At 38.9% G+C, this 17,386-nt stretch overlaps 1 protein-coding gene across 1 annotated transcript; it reads right to left on the bottom strand.

Annotated features, from left to right (window-relative positions):
• Positions 1–1,591: 1,591 nt before the first annotated feature.
• On the bottom strand, positions 1,592–16,331 carry LOC143035210 (signal peptide peptidase). The gene is made up of 8 exons (XM_076201938.1): positions 16,108–16,331; positions 9,765–9,863; positions 9,289–9,371; positions 7,277–7,451; positions 6,924–7,107; positions 5,912–6,032; positions 5,284–5,472; positions 1,592–3,277 (listed from the first exon to the last, which is right to left on the bottom strand). The coding sequence occupies exons 1-8, from the start codon at positions 16,312–16,314 to the stop codon at positions 3,187–3,189; spliced, it is 1,149 nt and encodes a 382-aa protein (XP_076058053.1). The 5' UTR covers positions 16,315–16,331; the 3' UTR covers positions 1,592–3,186.
• Positions 16,332–17,386: the final 1,055 nt, after the last annotated feature.

Raw genomic sequence — 17,386 nt, forward strand, 5'->3', positions numbered from 1 at the left:
TAACTTAGCTGGGGCCGTTGTCAGCACAAGAGTTGTTAACCATAAATTAGGGAATAAATTCATGAAGCTTCGAGAGGACCGAGGGTGGCAATTTTGTGTACAACTATCCTAACTTCAACCAAACCTAACCTCAACCTAAACTAACCTCACCAAACCTAACCTCAATGTAACCAAACCTTACGTAACCTAACCTAACGTTGCTGGGGGCTTTGCCTAACAAAACCTAACCTAAGCTCAACGTAACCAAACCTAACGTAACCTAACCTAGCTGGGTGCTTTGCCTATCATAACCTCAACCTAACCTAACCAAACCTAACATAGCTGGGGGCTTTGCCTAACCTAACCTCAACCTAATGTAAACCTAACCTTACCTCAACCTAACGTAACCTAGCTGGGGCCTTTGCCTGCGCAAGAGTTGCTAACCGTAAATTAGGGAATAAATTCATTAAGCTTCAAGAGGACCGAGGGTGGCAATTTTGTGTACAACTAACCTAACCTAATTTCAACCAAATCTAACCAAACCTAAGCTAACCTCAACATAACCAAACCTAACCTAACTTAACCTCAAGCTAACCTAACGTAGCTGGAGGTTTTGCCTAATCTAACTTAACCTCAACCTAACCTAGCTGGGGCCTTTGCCCGCACAAGAGTTGCTAACCGTAAATTAGGGAATAAATTCATTAACCACTTCAGTACGGGACTTAAATCTCGCGGGCAGCAGCCAATGCCAGCCGTATGACGTGTCGTAATAATACTTGCATCATAAAATATAGTCACGGCTTATATCGATCGTTCTCTCTTTCACCCGCGAATTTTGAAAACCACAGAGAATGGGATTCAGGGCGCATTTGGGAGAATGTAAAAACACAGGGGCGACTACAATATAATCAAGACGCCGATATGGCAGCATCGCGAATCCACTTGCTCCTCATGACGCCTACGTGTGCGGCACCGTATGGAAGGGGTTAAGCTTCAAGAGGACCGAGGGTGGCAATTTTGTGTACAACCTAACCTAATGTAACCTAACTTCAACTGAATCTAACCAAACCTAAGCTAACCTCAACGTAACCAAACCTAAGCTAACCTCAACGTAACCAAACCTAACATAACCTAACTTAACCTCAAGCTAACCTAACCTAGAGGAAAATTGAGAAATAAGATAAGATGGGGTTATTAGTATTGAAAATAAGGCTCCTGGGTTAGATAGTTGTTATGCAGTGTCTGAAGAAGGAACTGTTAGTGAGGTTGTTGCATGTGTGTCTAAGGTACGGTAGAATACTGGAGGAGTGCCTGTATAGTTCTGATTTACAAGGGAAAAGGGGACAAATGTGAGTGTAGTAGTTTTAGAGGGATCAGTTTGTAAGGAGCTTGTAAGAGGGAAAAAAAACCGTAGTATATAGATTTGTGAGGTTTTCTTTGGTTCAATCTATGGATAGTAACAGTTAAGTCAGCTTTCTAATTAATTTTCTTGTGTAATATGGCCATCTTGCTTTGTTGTTCATACCTTGTTTTGCAAGTTCCATGGCACTCTTTACTGGGAAGCAGTTTGTAAATGTCATGAATGGTAACATACGGTTAGAAAAGAAAACTATTGTAGGTCTTGTATAATTTAATACAATGACAACAGTATATCAACATTTATGGTTGTATCCGCACCTCTTGAAAAAAATATAAATTATCTAATAATTTTGACTTACAAAATTACCTTGCATTCTTTTGAATAAAAATGTTTATGCAATCATACATCCTCACCAATTGAACTACTCTCACACATCAGACCTGATCCCTTTCACTTATGAATTATAAGCAACGTTAAATTATATCTTGTGCTTTTCATGTAAAAGATAACCACATACCCCTTGCCTGACAATATTCCTTGCAATCTAGCCATACCCACTGATGGTTTGCACAAGCTCCACAGTCTCCTCCACTTGTTTGCATGCACCTCATTCTAGTTTCTATCTTGTAGTTGGTGTCTTGGATCTTCCTCTTCCAAAATTATATATTATACATCTTTCATTCTAACACATTTGAATGAATCATCTATACCTCATTCAACTTTCGTACTTCTCAAAATTTCTTTTCTAGCTCTTTCTGCATGACATTCAACTTTCATTCCATTTAGATTGTTCAACATCACGAGTATGTCTCTATAAACACACAATGTACAAGTACAGCAATCATATTAAGTCATATTTCCAGACGTTAAATGAATAATAATGGTGATCGGATGGAACAACTGCAAAACTCATGAAAACCATATAAAAATATCAGCAAGATTATCTGGGTAAATATTACAGAAATACAAAATAATGGTCATCTCACAGTCATACACACAGATCACATAGGAGAGAGACAAATTGAAAGACCATCTGAACAAGCAAGTTTTCGCAGGGAACAAGTCTCGTCAATTTGACAGTGCCATCAAATTCCATTGGTAAAAATAAAAACAATTGAAAATAAAGTGAACAATGGTAAGCAAATAGGTAGAAGATTTCTGCCCTCATTTCAGGACAAAAATTGCCACACACATTTCTTCTCCGAGTAAATTTGTAGTTGGGTTTACAACCCCCATCACTTGGAAGTGGGAGGAGTAATCTTTGAAGCATCACCCTTCACATGAAGACAAATTTTTGTTCTACAGGAACTTGCTTTTTTCACAGCTGTGGAGATATCTAAATCTGATGGAGTGGACATCTCCCACAAAGGTAAGTACTGTACACCACTTCACTCTTCCATCTGGGATGAGTGGAGCCTCTCTCTATCTCTCACCTGAAGGTGTTCAGACCACCTTATTTTCACCTGCAGGGAACACAGATTTTCCCCTTCATTTGAAGGGAATATGGTTTATCCCTTAACTTTGGGGAATGCAAAGTTTTCCCCTTTACTTGTAAGGAACAAACAGACTTCTCCCTGTCATTCAAGGGAAAGAAAGCAGAAGCCCAAAAAAAGCTAGAAATAATTCTTAGTTTGATTTCCAATTGAGAAAGAAATGTGAAATTGTGTGTGTGTGTGTACAAATAGCATATGTATATACCGATATACAAAATTTACAGATCAATTCAGATGGAAATAATTCCAGTACTCAATAGAATAACATTGTAATTGAGAAGACACAATGACACAGCTTCCGTATACAACCAGATGTTACTCGTAAACATGATGGATCAAGTATCATAAGCAAATCTATTTATCTTTTCTTGTTTCCTTCTTCTTACTGTCAGCTTTTTCATCTTCAGTTCCTGCATCTTCCTCTTCTGAAGGATGGTCTTCATACCTGAATAAAGAACCCAACATGATAATTTGAAAATAAAGCAATCACTAAAATAACTTCAAATACTACCTTCCAGATCTAAGACTTTCCTTCTATATTTGTTGGAAATTTAATCAGAGGAAAGATTTATGGAAGAATACTACCTCGTACATAAATTCTTCCTACAACAAAAAAAGACAGATCTGTGAGAAAGCTTTAGCTAAAGATGTTTTTTGGGGCCTTTATGATTTTGATATGACAGGGTAGACAGTGTATTGTGGGAAGTGTTGCATATATGGGATTGGGGGAATTTTGTTAAGGGTAGTCAAGAATCTTTATGAGAGTAGCAGAGCCTGTCTTAGAATTGGGAATAGAAACAGAGCTTGTTTGGGGTAACAGTCGGGCTGCATCAGTGCTGTGTTGTGTTGCTGCGGCTGTTCAGTGTGTACGTAGATGGGATGATGCAGGAGGTAAATGAGAGGGTAATGGGCAGATGACTGGAGATTGTTACAGAAAATGGAGAAAAGTGGGAGGTGAGCCAGCTGTTGCTTGCTGACAACACTACACTTGTGGCAGGGTCAAAGTGGGGATTGAGGCAGTTCATGACAGAATTTGGGAAAGTGTGTGATAGGAGAAAGTTGGAGGTAAAAGGTGACAAGATGTGACACATGGAAAGAATGAGTGAAGAAAGACTAGTAAAAGAGGTATGGGAGGCAGATGTGGAGGGAGTGAACATGAAGGGACGTCCTAGGATGAGGTGGATGGATGGGGTGAAGGGGGCTTTGGGGAAGAGGGGAATGTCTGTTGAGGAAGGATGGGAGAGGGGGGGGACGGAGAAGGGGGTCGCCGATTTAATGAAGCAGCCTTGCTGTGGGTGTGCTGTGTCTTGCGACACTGCTTTTGACCCACGGCAGTGGACAAGATGCAGGGATGACCCGTTATCCAGGAGGTGCTAAGATGAGAGGGAGGGTGGAGGGGTGTGGAGTGTATTCAGGGATGGAATGGGTGGGAATGATTTTATGCCTTTTCCTTTTTGGCTACCTCCCTTGTAAGGGGGAAAAAGCCTTGGTATATGTATGTATGTATGACAAGATGTACAAGGGGAGAGGATGGCAGAGTTGGAAGTCTTACACAAGAGAAATTGGAGGAAATGTATATTTTTGGGTATTTGGGGTCACATGTGGCAGGAAAGGGAGAAGTGGAGGTAAACTGTAGATTGAGAGGAGCAAGTACCCTGGGGGAATTAAAAAGTGTCATGAGAAATAGGCATTTGGGAATGGATACATAGGGGAGATTATATGAAGGGGTGATCATGCAGACGACATTGTATGAGGCAGAGACTTTAAAGTTAAGAGAGGCAGAGATGTTTTAATGTGCTTGAGATGAAATGAATGAGAGAAAAACATAAGAGAGGAAGAATATAAATGTATTTGGGATGAAATGCCTGAGAAATATGGAAGGGGTTACTAGGCTGGATTGAGTGAAAATTGAGGAGGTGAGGAGGATAGTGGGAGTAGAAAGTAAGTAGAGAGATCGGGTTGACGAAAGAGTATTAGGATGGTTTGGACACATGGAAAGAATGGGGAAGGCAGAGGTGGAGGGAGTGATGCCTGAAAGGGAGTGGGCAGGGGTTGGAGTGAAGTACGTGTGAAAAATATTTTGACACACCCCAAAGGGATTTCTCCCCGTCTTCTCTTTTTCTGCAAGAGGGGATGGAGAGGGGGGTTGCCAATTAAATGAAGCAGCCTTGCTGTGGATGTGCTGTCTTGTGACATTGCTTCTGACCCAGGGCTGTGGGCGAGATGCAGGGATGACCTATCATCCAGGAAGAACCAAGATATGAGGGAAGAAGGGTGGTGAACGGGAGTGGATTATGTGGGGATGGAATGGGAGGGAGTGGATTTTATGCCTTTATTTTTTGGCTACATCCCTTGTAAGGGTGAAAAAAGCCTTTGGTATATGTATAAACTACATGTAACTGAAAATATGAACATACATATACCAAAGACTTCATGCACAATCAGACTTACTTCAGCATTGTTGAAAAATCTCCCTTGATGAGGGCCAGCATCGATGGAGCTCCAAGGCACAGGGGCACCAGGTACAAGAGGGCTGGCTGAGCGTGTTTGAAGACGTGCATTACGAAGATGGTCATAAGGAGACCTACCAGGTAGGCAGCAAACGTGGTCTTGAAGTAGGTGTTGCTGCCACGGTTCAGGCTGACAAATTTACAACAAAGGTGAAGGATCAAATATGTGGACTCCAGAATCATTCTGAGAATCAAATAGCCTTTCAAAAAAAGACAAGCAATTACTTTTCAAGTTTGTTTGGAGTTTGATACTACAGTTAAGCTAGAAGGCATCACCCTCCATTCGCAGTATATGGTATAATTCTTGATTACATGGATAAAAAACTGGAATCTATTGGCAGTTGAAGGAGACATTTGAACCATACCACCTAAACAAGGGGGAATTTCTATAAGTTGCAATCAAATTTTTATCATATAAAAGGTTATGAAGCTTTACGAAGCACAGAAGGGGCAATTATCATAAGCAGGTTCTGCAGTAAATTTCCAACAAGAAAACAATAGTATACAAGATGCATTATTTCTAGTACGAGTTTGGGAGAAGATAATCGTAAAACAAAAACTAAATATACCTGTGATCAAAGCGAAGGAGGAGAGCTATGAAGATACCAGGGATGACTATGTCTCCAAGGCCAAGCATGGCAAAGTTATCTGCTTCCATGCCCTTCTCCAACAAATCTTGAGGGAAGACCACTGGACAAAATGGGAATAGAAGACATTGTTTCATCAGCCGACAGACTGAATAAAACCATTCTGTTTTCATGAACAATGTCCTACAGGCAAAGGGTGCTTGTGTGTCATGGGTTTGGCAGGCAGGCAGGAAGGAAGGGGTGAACATGAAATAAATCCTTACCAGCCAAAGTTCTAAAAAGTGCAGTTTAAATGGGCAAAATACTATATGACTGCATGTGCACTCCCAACACTGGAGCCATCCATCATGATATGAAGAGTGCCTATGTTGGCATCACAATCTTTGTCTGCCAATATTTCAATATATTCATGACCCTAACAATGCAAAGAATTTCAATGTTGAATTTTCATTTACACAAGAATGGAAGCTCAAATGTTTAGTAACTCAGAAAAGGAAAAAAAATCTTATAAGCATTAGTTATTTTGTACAGAACGAGTTGTATCTTCAAAAGCTTGATAGAAAAGTAAAGCATGTCTTAAATTTCCCTATGTGAGGGAGGAAGATATATCCACTACCAGCAATAAAGCATAGAACAACTTCCCCCCCGAACCCAACAGAAAAAAGTACCAAGACCTGTACTAAAATCCTTTCACTGTAATAATGTACTCTAGATTCTATTCTGGCTGGTGCTTTGTATGCGTGATGAAAATATAGTAGTCAACTTATTTGAAAAAATTAAGCTAAAATTCTACACTTAAGACATGTCTAACATAAGCCAAAACAATAGCTAAATGTAGATACTAGACAATCAAAACGCACAATAACAAAATATAACTTACAAGTACACAAGGTAGAAAGAAACTCTTTACATGTATCAATATGGACGTTTGCCTGTCATGCGAGGTAAGACCAGGAAAGAGATGAATAATATATACATATATCAAGAAACTCACGTTTAATTGGCGCTTCAAAAGACTTTGCTACTGTGACCATGACGTTGGTACCAAACACCCAAAAGATGTCGTACACAAAGAGGCCTGCAAGCAGTAGAGCTCCTGTTTGGATGTTGTTCAGGTGAAGTAGCTCCACACCATTGATGGCAAAGGCAAGACCTAACAAATTGTTGGCAACCCAGTGCTGCAAAACAAATCTAATTAGTACAGTTTCATGTGGCTAAATGACATAATCCAACATACAATCAACTAATTACTATGAACATAATTTTCATTCATGTGATAAAAATTTCATGGCCACACGAAATTAAGTTTTCAATATCATCTGACTGTACATGAAAAACAAGATTCACCTTCTTTATCAAGTACCACACTCCAAGTACAGTACAGACAAGGAGGCAAATCAGATCATAAGACGAAAATGCATAATTGATAATATATTCTTTTTTCTCCTTTTCTCCTTTGCTGAGTTGCAGATGATAAGATTCATACGGCACTGATGAGGGTACCAATCCAGAGATAATCGGGCTGTGGAAGAGAAGACAGACAAGAAAATTATATTTTCCAAATTCTCTTCAACCAGGCAATTCAACACAATACACCCACAAATATCACAATACTGTGGTGTGCATGACAAAACTGGTCAATTCTTTCTAAATAAAACAAAAGAACACTTCATGCATTATGAATGCATGAGGAAAGTAAGGTACACATGAATATGAAAGGAGATATTCAACCAACTATTGCAACAAGTTCCTCCAACCCTTAACCTGTGGCCCCACAGCAGTCATCAATGGTTCAAGTCCTCCCAGAGATCTCTTCAGGAAGAAATGCTAGTGTACTCCATGTTCTGTGAGTGTGGGGTTATGTCACCAGCCAATAAATGGATAAAACCAGTTACAAACACGTTTTTAATACATAAAAGAATGGTGAAAAACAAGAATTGAGGGAAAGGAGGACAGTCATGAGCAAAAGAAGGAGCCATGTTTTATTGAAGACATTGGGGAAAAAACCAAACCACAAGGTCTCTGGATGAGGTGCTCTTGTTGGAATAATATGATAAATTGCAGGTGTGCAAGTAAACATTTAGAAAGATGCATATACATACCAAAGGAACCTCCCCCCCCCCCTTGATAGTGGGATGCCAAAGCCAAAGTGTACACCTACCTGACACTCATTGAGGATACAAGGCCATACATGTTTTATGTCCCACAGCTTGGTTCAAAAGCAATAGAATGAGACTGCTCCTCCACAGCAGGGCCAAAAGACCTCCGCTTACTCCTACCATGTAATTTTTTCATCCAATCACAAGCTCTCTCCATTTATTCCATTTTTTGCACTTCTTTTGTTCAGAATGTTTGTTGAGCAAAGAAGAGTGCAAATGATGGGGATGAATAGAGACTGAATGATATGGCTTATAGGGATGCTTGTCTGCTCCATATTTTAACAAGTGGATGGAGAGGGATCACTATAATGATGTGGAATTGGTAAACCAGCACCAGCTGTTGAGCCCTGCTGTGGTGTTATATCTTGCTGCATTCCCTATGACCTGAGCAGTATGGCAAGGAACAGGGATGACCAATCATCCATGAAGTGCTTAGATGATAGGGTGTGATGAATGGGTTTTAGATAGGTGAAGAGTAGGTGTATGCTTTGACTTGGCTGGCTATCCCCCTTATAAGAGGGAAAAGGGCCCTTTTGGTACATGCTAATGAATGTTTGTGAGGCGGTAGATGATTTCTTTCCCTCCACGAGGCAGATGATTTCTTTCCCTCCACCATCTCTCCATCATGAAGAGACAACGGGGCCTTTCATTTCGCGAGGCCTCTCAGACCCGCAGCTGAGCTCGGTCACGAAGTGACCTTCACTCCCATACATCTGCCAGATCATCCCAAACAACATGAAGTCTCACTCAAGTCAGGGTCAGAGGTCAAGATGTTCTACAGGCTGGCATCACAAATGTGCCACCCTACTGCATTTTTTCTATTGGGCACCTACTCGTAAGACACTCCCAGTTTTTGTAATTATTTCATTTAGCTAGGAAGATCTGGCACCTCCAAAGTTTTATTCGGAGCTGCCAGACCAAGATTGTATCAGAACATATTAGGCTCAGCAATAAACCAGAAGAAACCATCCATGTTTTACCACCAAAACCCCCTCCAACATGTTATGTTCTGACTAATGTCAGACCATCTCATTCAAACTAAGAAAAAAACTGACAGAATGAAATCTTATTCAAACGAGATCCCACTTTGAACCAACCCATCCCAAAGCTAAAATTATTTGGTAACACATGTAAAAAACTGTTAAAGACTGTTACCAGATCAAGACAAAAAACAAACACAAACAAAACCTAAATAAATACCTGAATACATGGGATAGCGACATAACACCGAGGAAGAAGAAGTACGACGTGAGCAGGAGGTTGATGTATTCTTTGGAGAAGATCTGAAATTCACAACCAATCACTCAACATTACAGGTTATCAACACAAACCAACAATTCTTTTCTATTCACCTTAAAGAATTACAAATATGGAACCCTGTCTCCATGAATTTAGTATGCACTTTATACACATACAGTAGGAGGGAACTTCCCATAACCTTCAAGTGAGAGTACATGCAACTGATCATGCAATCCACAACTCGTATCTCTCTTGTTAGACTTGTGCCCATATGAAATCAGCCCATAGCCACTGAATTTACTCATAGATCACTCAGAGAAATGATTCTCCAACCGTCTTGTGCAAGTTCTGGGCAGTGCACTCCAGTATGTGCATAATGTTGTGAACCAAATGTAACAATTCTATCAAGTAGGTGTAGCTATGAACAAAGTGCTTACTGTGAAAACCACGTAGAGGCCAAAGAGGGCACATGATGCAATGAGAGGAAACATTGCAGCATCTCGGGATGTCATGGTGTCAACCTTCTCCCCTGTTGCCTGTGAATTAAAGTATGCATCAATATAACAAATGATAATACACACATGCATATACATGTAATAGTACACACATACATACACCCTGTACTATGACACTAATTACACAAGTAGTAAATACTTTAGGGACCATTTTGCATTGCTCTTATGGACCAGAACAACACATCATTCCTACATGTTAGTTTAAAATCCCTACTCATAAAGTAATGATGTTCATTTTGCACTACTTCTGATAACTGGAGTAAGTGGGATACAGGGTGTCAGGTAAGAACTATAGTGCGTCTACAAAAGTCCATGATAGCAAATGTTGTACAGTGTTTAAGAAGAGACAAGCATAAATGAGACAGGATGAAAGAGCAAATCACCAATCACATGCAAGGCCATGCTTAAATACAACAGTATTTTTACAGGCAATGCATTCCACAGGTCAATGCACTTTAAACTAAAGAATCTTTTCCAAACCTTCAGCTGTGTTCTAGTGTGAGCAATTTTAAAATCATGACACCTTGTGCTACTCAACAAGGGACAAGGAAAGAAGTCATCCTGAGAAATTGACAATTGACCATGGAAAATTTGCCAATACTTGATAATAGTGACAGTAATCTACCCTAGACTGAGTACAACTTCAGGATTTTTAGGCACAGAGTAGTTCAAGCCCTCAAGCCCATGAATTTCTCTTGTCCATCTTGTTTGTACTGACTAAATGTCTAACAATACCTACATAACCCAAACTCCAAATGGAAGATGTATATTACAGTAGAGGATGTACATGTGTGGTGAAAATGGGAAGCATGAAAGAAACACCATGATTCACAGTGGATCTAAGAATACCTGCCTTGTGTACTATATTGTATACTTGTTGGTGGAATTTGAGTTTATTATCAATACACACACTGTTTCATCCCTAGATGTACATGAAATCCATGTAACTCTTATAGTCACTGAGCTAACTGAAGAAATATAACTATATTTTCAGCCACCTCAGCAGGGTAAGCAGGGCTGCCAACCGAAAATGCAAGATCGACTGAGATTCATTGAGTGAATTGCCTATAGGCTTGTCACTAGCATTTGAAGAAAAGTTGTAATTAGTGTCACTCATTTGAAGAAAATTCATAAATAGTGATAGTGCAATGAGTCCGAGGCAAAAAAATGAAGACAAACAAACGAGTATGTCACAGCGGGCTGACTTGGTAGAGTAGATGGGCAGAGTTGATCCTAAATGACCACTGGTCACTTGCTTGGTCAAGTTCTTAACACGTGTCACCACAACATTTATCACAAGATCAGTAAGGAAGTCTTTAACCCAAAGCAATTCCTTTCCTGTAATCCCCAGTGTTACCAATTTGTCCAGCAGGATGTTGTGATTCCATATAAAAAACCTTGGTATAATCAAATAAAATCAAGTCAGTAGCCTTTCCATCATCCAATGCAAAGGTACCATCATTGTAAGTGAGGAATAGTTGATTTTCTGTAGACCTTCCGGGGCGAAATCCGTACTGGTCGTGAGATAACAAGCTGTTATCCCAAATGTAGTCATGCAGTTTATCCATGATTCTCTCCCAAGTCTTATAAGCAATAAAGTTAAGGATACTGGTCTGTACATAAGTGGGTTTGCATGAGAACCCTTCTTAAAAACTGGCACAACTGAAGCTATTCCACATCACTAATAGATGATTCATCGAATATTTTTTTTTAGAAAGATAAGCTTCAGTAAACAGAGTAACTGTTCTATACATGCCTTTACAAAATATGGGTGGAGCTCATCTGGGCCCATGGTTGAGATGGAATCCAACTGACCAACAGCTTTCACCATAAATTCTTGTGTAATATCAAGATCACCTAGCATGCATATACACAGGTGTAAAAGCTGGAGGAAACATATCAACCACAGTAACAGGGTCATTAACCACCTGCCCTTCATGAGATTTCAAGGGTCCAACACCCACCCTAGCCACCTCTTTATTCCTAATGTAGGCATGAAAAAGTTTGATGTTATGCATCATATTATTGACCAAGGAATGTTCAAATTCAGTTTCCTAATAGCAAAAGTTTTGCATTGGTAATTAATATGCAAAAACTGTTGTAAAGCCTCTCTGGCCTTAGCTGCATTACTACCTAGGTGCGACAGAACTTTTATAACGACTCCATAAGAAGCATATTCTTTGTTTCAGAACTGAAGGAGGCCTGACTGGCCAGGGAGAACTGCTGTGAAGCCTGGTGGAAACAAGTACATACTCTGCTACCAAGAAATGCACAATCAAGGAAGATTGTATATATAGCATCAACATCTAGATGACAAAATTCATAATCAGAATCAGTGATTAGGCCAAGATAAGAGGGTGGAGGGGAGTGGAGTATGACAGGGATAGAATGGGTGAGTGTGTTTTTTTTATGTCTTTGTTTTTTGGCTACCTCTTTTATAAGGGGGGAAAAAACCCTTTGGTATATGTATGTATAATCAGTGATAGATGATGATTTATCAGTGTAATTGCCTTTAGTCCAGAACCTAAACCTAGGAATCATCAATCAAATGTGGATCCTGTAGTAAATATATGCAACTGGTGAGTGTCCATAATTTGGAAATGGAGGTAATATCTGAAAATCAATCACTCGGTTTTCCTCACTGGAAAGTATCAGATCAAGTGTTACCTGAACTGTAACAAGTGAACACATGAACCCACTGTGTAATTTCAAGAAAATTAAATAAATTCTAAAAAAATAAGATCAGTAGGTGAGAGTCCCTAGCATATCAAATCATTATTCCACTTTATCAATGGTAAGTTAAGTCTCCAACCAATATTATTTCTTTACCTAAACAAAATTCAAAGGGGGAAGTTTACACGATGTCATTGTCAACAACCAAGTATGATGGAGGATGATAAACAGAAACAAAGTATACGGAGTAATCTGGAAGAAATGCAACTAATGTATTAGGAACCTCAACCATAATTTTGAAACTTAAAGCTGTTCTTAACACAGAGACAAACCCCATGCTTTGCAACACCTCATGTAACATCTTTACAAACCAATACATAATGAGGGAGAGTTAAACAAACATCGGACACAACAGAAATTAACCAGGTCTCACTAATAGCAATCACCGATATATTGTAATCCAACGGGAAAGAACATGATTAACTTTGTTCAAAAGTAAATTTACATTTACATGTACAAAAAACAAGGAAGAAAAAGTACTTGGCATATTCTGGTTTAAAAAAGAAAAGGTACTTGGTATATTCTGGCTTAAGAGTTTACTGAAACGGCAATTTATGTTGCAGCAGCAGCACCCTCTAATGAACCCCTCTGGGTGGCACATCTGCTGCAAAGTTCCTGCCACTGTGAGAAGGTTAAATTTCTGTGCAAATAAACATCACTAAACCTCAACTGCTTATGTTTGTGTACCTCCTGAAGAAGTGTCTTTCTATCCTGTGCATTCATAATATTACTTCTGAAAAATCCTTTATGATTCAAATAACCCATCAGTATGACCCCAATAGTGATAAAGAAAAACTTTAATTTAGATTCAATTCCATCATTCCTTGCAGTGTTACATAATCCTTCCTCTGCTCTTGATCCTGTAACTCCTGTATCTCCTCTCTGATACCGTCTGGTACTCGGCCCCATTCTGTGACACCCTACCATGAATGGAACAAGACCTTCCAAACCTAAGAAAAAATCAGTAAAACAAGACAACAGGATTAATGTCACTTCCTAATTTCAAATGACCTTTAATCTCATCATAATACAGTAGAAAACCTGGCTTTTTCAACTAAATATATTAATAATTTACATAAGAATAAGCCATAAGGCTGGATCTGGCTGCTTCTGGACCTGTGGAAATACACCAGCCAATGCATCACACAAGATACGAGGAAGAAGGCTGCTCAACTATGGAATAATATTTAAGTGAAATCTGTTACAATCCACCAAAGCACCCAACAAAGGCATACTGTTCATATTTCAACAATGATACTCTCATTTTCATTTACTTAATCTACTATGAACATAATTCCTATTGTCAATGAAACCAAACACCATTAGAATCGGTCACTAATCACCATTCCATTCCTACTAGGCAAAATTACATCCCTAGAACTGCACGACTCTGTCCACATCTCTCACAATTTGTACTGCAACAAAGTGGAGCCTGACTAGGATTACCCAATTTTCCAAGTCCTACATTACCACCAGTAGACCATCTCTTGTAACAAAGTGCCCTTAGGAAGTGAAATGGGACTTCTATTGCTTCATTTGGAAAACAACACCAAATATGGTCCCAAGGAAAAGTATTCCTCATAAATTCAATATACAATTGACACAAATGATTGCCTTGTTTATGGCAAAATAGGAATCATCTGAAATGAAGGAAAGACTGAAAGCACCCAAAGGCTGCTTGAATTGATAGTTATGTCATATTTCCTAAAATATCAGATAACAGAGGAGAATGACCAAAATGATATATGGGCTCAGAAATTTACCTTATGAAGAGAGGCTGAGGCACCTTAACTTGCACTCTCTAGAAAGACACAGAATGCGGGTGATCTAATAGGGGTGTTCAAGAGGATCAAAGGCTTTATCAAGGGTGATGCAAACAAGGTCATCATATTAAGACAACAGGGCAGTACTTGCAGTAATGGATTTAAATTGGACAAATTTAGATTTAAGAAGGAAATAGTAAAGAATTGGTTTACTAATAGGGTCGTCAATGAATGGAATAGACTTAGTAACCATGTAGTGAGCGCTGAAACTATCGGTTATTTTAAGAAATGGTTAGACAACTTTATGGATGGGGATGACAGGCGGTAATGGTCATGGAACTGCCTAGTGTAGGCCTTATGATCTCTTGCAGTCTCCTTCATTCTTATGTTAACTTGCCAAAAATGTAGTAGATTAGGGACATTTAACGGTAAAATTTTACTTTCGACCATTGTAGGAATATAGCAATACAAAATTAAATAGTAATTTTGTAAATTAAAATGTATGAACGAAATATGCAATTTTGTGTGCGGAAATGAAAATAAAAAAGTTGCTAAAACAGATTTCTTAAGTATCGAAGTCGTGTACGACGAATGGTACGCCATGTTTGTTATGGTAGATGCCGACGTCAGAGAAATGAAAGGACGATAAATTTGTCTAAACTAAACTAACCTAACCTAACCTGTGTTTAATAAATCATTACCTGCAAATTAGATATCACCCGGCTGGTCGTCGTCGTCGTCATCGTGAGAGACGTTGGCGGGCTTTTCAACCACTCTCTCAGCTTTTGTATGGCTATATTCCTCCAATGGTCGAAAGTAAAATTTTACCGGTTAGGTTAGGTTAGTTTACTTTAGCTTAGACAAATGTATCGTCCTTTCATTTCTCCGACGTCGGAATCTACCATAACAAACATGGCGTACCATTCTTAGTACACGACTTCGTTACAAGAAATCTGTTTTAGCAACTTTTTTTTATTTTCATTTCCGCACACAAAATTGCATATTACGTTCATACATTTTAATTTACAAAATTACTATTTAATTTTGTATTGCTATATTCCAACAATGGTCGAAAGTAAAATTTTACCCATTTAACAAACATTTACCCTCATTCTGTTCAGGTTAGATCCACTTCATGAATTTGAATCTTAACACAACTTAAGTACTTTTCTATCTAGGCTTACATTGGGTACGGTACCTACAACATAATGACGACATTATGCTGAAAAATCAGTTCCATATGTCAAGTTTTCCTACATAATCTGTGAGCAATGTCAACAAACTAGATATTCAACTTTTATTTCAGAAACTATTTCTATTCAGTCAATCATGTCACTTGATTTCATTAACATTCCACCTCTAAATTCATATATAAGAATTAATCAGCTCATTGATAGATCAACCTTTTGAACCTAAATTACTTAAAAGTTAATGATGTGTAGATGGATCATGTATCCAATTTCTATGCTACACTTGTACAGGTAAGTCTTAACTGGCAAACTGACTACCAGGTCTAGTTACAATAATAGGTAAACGTACATGTCCAAATTAACGCTGCTTCTTTGAGACACTACACAATACACATGCTGGAATATCTTGGAGTGACGTCAACAAAGATTCACAATCACAATATTTTCAAATCTTATTTCCATATCACCAACATGATTCACCCTCGTAAAAACATAAAAAAATGCCACACATGAGCAACAACGAGGATTTAATAATACATTTTATTTTTAATATACCGCGTCCATTCGACAGATGTTTACCTTCTGCTGCTGCTGATGTTTCACCGATCGGAAAGAACCGAAGAATATTGGGACTAATGCCATTACAATGAGACTTCCATAGGCCAGTGCCATCCCCTCAGGGGTAGATGGTACTCGGGCTGTGGCATTTGCGGCAGCTTCTGTAACATTTTCCACAATCTGGGGAATTTCTTCTACCACGGGCTCTGCCATTGCTTCCTCACTCATCGCTGTCACTTTCCCCACTGTAAGGAATCATATGTTTACAAAGTAGTAGACGAAGAAATGTTATAATTTTATTGGACACTTTAAGATATGTACCGTAATTATTGTGAAATATGTAAAATATTTTACCTTAATATATTCTAGTGACAAAACAACAAGTAGACATATTGAATTACAATCTAAAGATGTTTTAACAGCATCAGCAGACGATCTACGTGTCACAGCGCAAGAGGCGGGAATTCCCCAATAGAAGGGAAATTTCAAAATAAGACTATTTCTTAAGTATTTATTTTTTTATATTCCAGAAAGCATCTCAAATAAAAGATCCAGAAGAACATAACATTTGATATGCCTGAAAAATAAAACAGCGAACTGTCAGTATTATGCAATACCGTACTACGATCATACGGAACAATACGATGTTCGATTTTTATAACAATTGTAATAATTTCAAAACATGGATATCAATAGCCAGGTATGATATAGAAAAACAAATTATTTCAATGTCGGTTTTCATGATATGAAGGTACAGTGAAATAGAAAAATAACCACAATTGAGCAGAGTTCCATATCGTTATGAAGCGTGTACTCTAAGCATATGGCCATTAATAGTAGACTCAGTAATAAAAAAAACAACGATGATAGTAAAAATAATTATAATAATCTATCTAGCTTACCAAGGACTTCTACCCCCTGGTATGGGAGGTACCCAAGTCGGTGAAAGGAAAATTATATCCCAACGGACAAAAACCCAATCAGTAGGTTAGGTTAGGTCCTCCCCGGCCCCCCCTCCCTAATTTTCCTATTGGGTTTTTGTCTGTTGTGCAGATTGGGTTTTTGTCATTTTTTCACCCAAGTCACGGTATGCACTCACTACATTCGTTTCCCTCTCATCTTAGCTCCTCGTGGATGAAGGGTCATCCCTGTTTCCTGCCCACTGCCTGGGTTAGATGCAATGCAGAAAGACATAGCACATCCACAGCAGGGCTGCTCCACTTACACAACAACCCCTCCCCCTCCCTCTCCGTCGCCTCATGCGGAAAATAGAGAAGGGGAGAAATCCCTTCGGACTGCG

This window comes from Oratosquilla oratoria, chromosome 18 (genome assembly GCF_046742065.1).
Source record: "Oratosquilla oratoria isolate Oo_2021 chromosome 18, ASM4674206v1, whole genome shotgun sequence".
Classification (NCBI taxonomy): Eukaryota; Metazoa; Arthropoda; class Malacostraca; order Stomatopoda; family Squillidae; genus Oratosquilla; species Oratosquilla oratoria.